Below are 5,085 nucleotides of genomic sequence, written 5' to 3' on the forward strand. Positions count from 1 at the left end.
TTTCCAGTTTTTTCTGGGCCCTTTACCACTGGCTGGGTGCACATCACATGTGCTCAGAAAGGCAGGGAGGTGGGCTTTGATACAGTGCACCGCTAGTTAGGGAGGCGCCGAAATTCCCACTTTTGACACCAGTTGCTTCTTAGGTGTGAGACAACATCCTAGTTAGGTACAGGGGGAGTGCTCTTTCCTGACCCAGTAAGCCCAGAGCTTGGAGGTAAATTTGCAAAGATCCTGAGTGCTTTGAAGATGCACTGACCCCACAAACAGGAGGTGGACGCTGGTGAGAAGCTGCACGAGGACCTGGGGAGGCGCAGGGTGAATTAGAAGCGTCTCACCGTCTGGACTGTGCATGAAAAAGCTGGCTCGGGTAGGGCGTGGATCCGGCACACTCCTGTGCTGCGGGTGTGGAGCGGGTGGTGAGTTAGTATAAGGCTCCTGGAGGCCAAGCTACTGAAAAGTATGAAAGCCTTAAAGCCAGGAGTGCCCCAACTGTGGCAGGTCCCCCCGGAACGCATCCTGGGCCATAGCTGGGTGGGCCACAGAGACAGGGGCAAACCAGTCACCAGGCCAGTAACGGGGACAGGGCACCTGCTCTAAGGACACTGGCTCTGTCTGTTCCCAGGCCTCGAGGTTCTCAGGGATGGTGTCCAGAGGAGACCCCGGGATGCAGGGTTTCCATGTTTGTAAAACCAAACCTGCCTCCCCTCTGGATGCACACACACCCCACAGCAGGGCTCCCCGGTGCTGGAATTATGGGCGCTTTTTAGTTTCTTCTCTGCATTTTCTGTCTTTGTTGAGATGTTTTACAAGTATGTATAATGTTTGTAATCAGGAAGAAGTAATACAGGTCATTCTGTTTTAAAACACAATGCAGCCTTGCCTCGTAGCGCTGGGACTTGGGGACCCCCTGTCTAGCCTCTGGGCCTCACTCTCTTCTTCTGTGAACCAGGGGTATGAGCTCCCTCTCATAAGGGGGCCGTGAGGTCACAGGGGACCACATACACAGACACGGGCATGCTACCTGGCACACAGCACCCCCGCCCAGGAAAGGGGAGACATGAGCCTTCGCTGCAGTACCGGCTGAGTGTGGGGGGCACAGAGCCACGCACAGAGAAGCTCCCTGGGGATGCCGTTCCCCTGGCGCCCAGAGCTCTGGGCTGGTCAGCGCTGCAGCCCGGGGCTGGGAGAGATGCGCGCTCAGCCCAGCCCACGTTTCTGCTGACTGGGCGGCCTCCCCTCTGAGCTCACGCCTTCCAGACAAATCCCCCTGATGCCTCCATTCTGTCCGGCCGTATATAGGGAGGGCGTGCGCCCCGGGTCCTCAGTGCGCTGCCCAGAGGCCCCTGCCCTGACTTGCCGCCAGCCCCAGGTCCCTGCAGAGTCAGCGCCCACCATGGACATCGCCATCCAGCACCCCTGGTTCAAACGTGCCCTGGGCCCCTTCTACCCCAGCCGGCTGTTCGACCAGTTCTTCGGCGAGGGGCTCTTCGAGTACGACTTGCTGCCTTTCCTGTCCTCCACCATCAGCCCCTACTACCGCCAGTCCCTCTTCCGCAGCGTGCTGGACTCCGGCATCTCCGAGGTAAGACCCGCTGCGCGCTGCTTCCTCCTGCGGTGGCAAGGGGGCCGGGCCGTGGCTGGGCGAGAAGCGGGGGTTTGCGAGGGCCGGCCCTGGGGCACACGCGGCACCCCTGCGCTGCGTGCTCCCGCCCTGCTTCGTGGAGCGGCTGGTGACCGCCGCGGGGCCGCTTTCCCGCCTCAGCCCACCTCGTCCGTCCTGGACGCACAGAGGCCAGGCAGACCACCCCGCAGCAGAGCCTCCCGTGCCTCCGGGGTGCCGGGAGGAAGAGCCCGCCTGCTGCCTGTTCCTCCTGTCATCAGCTCATGGCCCGTATGTGGTTGGTGCTGTCCCTCCATGTGCTGGGAGCCCCCAGAACAGCCCAGGGCACGGGCGCTGGTGGACGGAGCTCTGTGCAGCCTGGGGCTGCACTTTCCCTCCAGCAGCGAGGTCTGGCAGGAGGCCTCCTGTCTGAAGCCCTCTGCGGCCACGGAGCTGCAGTGTGTGGGCTCTTCCCGAGTTTGCCCGGGTGTCCAAGGCCAGGCCCCGAGGGCAGGCAAGGCGGCCCACCGGCCTTCCCTCCCAGGGTCCAGTGTTCTGGAGGTGCCAGGGGTCACCACTGCCTAAAACACAGAGGCCTGCTCGGAGCTGGTGAAACGCCGACCATTCCGGGGCCGACGGAGCCCAAAGGAGCGTCCCCAGCGAGGGGAGGGGGAGGGGAGGCGGCTGAAAGCAGTTTCTGTGCGAGTAGCTGGGCAGCCTGCGTAGGCTCTGCCGGCACGTCACATGCACGTCCGTGTGCAGAGACAAGGCCCCAGGCGGTTCACGGAGAGGCGGGCAGAGGCCCAGGGCCGCGACCTTGTTCCGAGTTCTCAGTCCCACCGACCAGCCAAACAACGCATAAGCAGCCAGCGGACCAATCTGTAACGGCCACGCAACCCACACCAATCAGCCAGGCAACCCCTCACCCGCCAGGCGGCCACAGAGCCCCGGGGCTCTGGCTGTCAGCCGAGCGGCCACAGTGTCCTGAGTCCCAGGTCCCTCTGTGCCCCGGACACGTGGAGGGAGAGCTTAGAGCCTTGACCGCAGGTTCTGTTCTGATAACTGGGGCCTGAGCCCCGGCCACCCCACTCCAGCTGCTCCGGCCAGCCCCCTCCCTGAGAGCCGCAGCCCTGTGGAGACCCACACGGACACTTCGTTTCAGGTCCGATCCGACCGGGACAAGTTTGTCATCTTCCTGGATGTGAAGCACTTCTCTCCCGAGGACCTGACGGTGAAGGTGCAGGAGGACTTCGTGGAAATCCACGGGAAGCACAACGAGCGGCAGGTGAGCCCAGGCCCGCAGGGAGGGGCTGCACCCCCGAGCAAGGCCCCGTCTTGGTGACAGGAGGTCGCCCCGGGCCCGCAGCAGGCCTGGGCGGCGGGTGAACGGCCAGCGGGGGCCTGTGGGGAACCCCACTCAGGAGCTACTCGGCATCCCGGGCTCTGTCCAAATCCCCTGGGTGATGGGGTGGGATTAGGAAAGACCCCAGGAGACGCCAGCACCAAGGGAGCGAGCTCCAAGCCACGTAGGTTTTCGCACCAGCTTCTCTCGGGAGGACGGCACAGCTGACTCGTGTCGGAGCCCGAGTGCCCGGAGCCCGTTATCTCGAGGGGGCAGGGGCCCAGCCAGGACAGCTCGGAGATCAGGGCTTTGTCCAGTAGTGGGGAAGCTGGAGGCGGGGGAGAGACCCCACTGCATCTGCTGCTCTGCACTCCTGGGCCCCTGGAGATGCCCGGACACTACGCTGAGGCTCTGGGTCTTTCCACCTGGAGGGGAGGGAGTCGGGCCAGGGGCTAAGCTGGGTCCAGGGCGTCAGGAGAAGGGAACGTCGAGGCGTGGCTTTCTGACCCAGCTAGATGGATGGCAGGGACCTGAGCCCAAGCAGTCTGTGAGGCCAGAGGTGCAGGGATAGCTGAACCCAAGGGCAGGGCCAGGGGCAGGACCACTCACACGACGTTGGGGTGACATTATTGTGAAGAGCCAGGGGCCCCAGGCAGGCCCAGACTGTATGCAGGGATGCAGGGCGGTCCTAGGGCCCTGGACACGGTCCAGCCCCCGCCCTGTGAGGGTATCGTGGGTTTGACCCTCGTGCGGTCCAGGAGGGCCTCCTCTCTGCGGGGCAGCCGCCACCCGCCGCGGTGGCGTCTCTGACCGTGCCCTCCCCCGGCCCCCCAGGATGACCACGGCTACATCTCCCGCGAGTTCCACCGCCGCTACCGCCTGCCTTCCAACGTGGACCAGTCGGCACTCTCCTGCTCGCTGTCCGCGGATGGCATGCTGACCTTCTCTGGCCCCAAGGTCCCGTCTGGCATGGATGCCGGCCACAGCGAGCGGGCCATCCCCGTGTCGCGGGAGGAGAAGCCCAGCTCCGCCCCCTCCTCCTAAGCGCGGCCTCGGCCTTGGCTGCCACCCGCTGCGGCCCCCGCCCCCCATCCCTCCGGGGGAGCCCTAGAAAGTGGGGCGTCTGTCTCCCCCGCCTCCCCCTTTTCCGTTCCCTTTTCCTCTTCTCCGAGGGCATGAGGGTTTGAGAGAGTAGCCTGCAGAGCTCGGGGCCTTGGCCTGAGGTGCTGAGACCTCAGAGTGACCCGGATTCCAACACCAGCCAGTCGGCGGAAGTGACCGCCATCCCAGCTTCTCAGACGGCATCCGCGTCCTCCCGGGCTTGCGGGCCGTCCAGGCTGGCCAGGAGGTCAGAGAACACCCCTCGCTGAGCAATCTCTGGGTGGCCTCTGGTCTCCAGGGCCAGCCAGGTGCGTCTCAGCCCTCGGTGGCAGGCGCCTGCACCGGGGCTGAGCCGGGTGCCGTGAGGTCCATCTGGCAGGGCTCCCGTGCGCCTGGGCTCTCTGCAGGCTGCACCTCTCACACCCCCTCCCCTCCAACCCTCCTGTATGTAATGGCGCTCTTGGGGCATCTGGTCACCCATGAGAAGGCAGCCCGTGGCAGTGAATAAAGAGCAGGTGACACAAGCAACTTGCCGTGTGCTGGCCGTGCTGTTTTCGGGGGGCGGGGTTTGGAGAGCAATGGAGAAGGCGCGAGGGGACCCGTAGTGGGGATGAGAGGGACGGAGGGGCGGGGGAGCCTGGTCCGCCTGTCCCTGTTCAGCCCCGGCTGCCTCTAAGTGACCGGGTCGCCTCCTGGCTCCCAGACCCGGTGCTTCCTCGAGGGCAGCTGTGCAGGAAGGAGGGGGTTCCTCCAAGAGCCCTGAGGGATGGAGGGAGGAGGGGAGGGCGCGGGGGACTTGGGAGGGAGAGGATCTGGGCTCCCGTCTGTAACCCTGTGTGGGGACTGGGGAGCCAGGTGGGGATTTCCTGACCGCTGGCCTCCCCCTGGGGACTTCTGTCCCAGCTCCCTTGGGGTTTTGCTCCCTGGAAGTCAGAAGTGTCCGTCCCTGTTAGGTACCTCGCCCTGGGGGCCCCCCCTCACTCTGGCTCCCCCTTCCTGGGACAGGCACGGGGTCCTCGGGCGTTTCTGGCGACCAGGGCTG

At 64.8% G+C, this 5,085-nt stretch overlaps 1 protein-coding gene across 3 annotated transcripts; it reads left to right on the plus strand.

The window, feature by feature from the left end:
• Positions 1 to 1,378: 1,378 nt before the first annotated feature.
• On the plus strand, positions 1,379 to 4,552 carry CRYAA (crystallin alpha A; the record flags this gene model as incomplete). 3 transcript variants are annotated; one of them, XM_079704889.1, is made up of 4 exons in its annotated part: positions 1,394 to 1,582; positions 1,882 to 1,907; positions 2,708 to 2,885; positions 3,777 to 4,552. In XM_079704889.1, 4 exons carry the CDS (start codon positions 1,394 to 1,396, stop codon positions 3,984 to 3,986), a joined length of 603 nt encoding a protein of 200 aa, XP_079561015.1. In that variant the 3' UTR covers positions 3,987 to 4,552. The 3 variants fall into 3 exon arrangements, with proteins under 3 accessions (XP_079561014.1, XP_079561015.1, XP_079561016.1); XM_079704888.1 differs by lacking the exon at positions 1,882 to 1,907 and having other exon boundaries at positions 1,379 to 1,582; positions 2,763 to 2,885; XM_079704890.1 differs by lacking the exon at positions 1,882 to 1,907 and having other exon boundaries at positions 1,394 to 1,614; positions 2,729 to 2,885.
• Positions 4,553 to 5,085: the final 533 nt, after the last annotated feature.

Source organism: Hyperoodon ampullatus (assembly GCF_949752795.1).
Source record: "Hyperoodon ampullatus genome assembly, chromosome: 5".
In the NCBI taxonomy this organism is placed as follows: Eukaryota; Metazoa; Chordata; class Mammalia; order Artiodactyla; family Ziphiidae; genus Hyperoodon; species Hyperoodon ampullatus.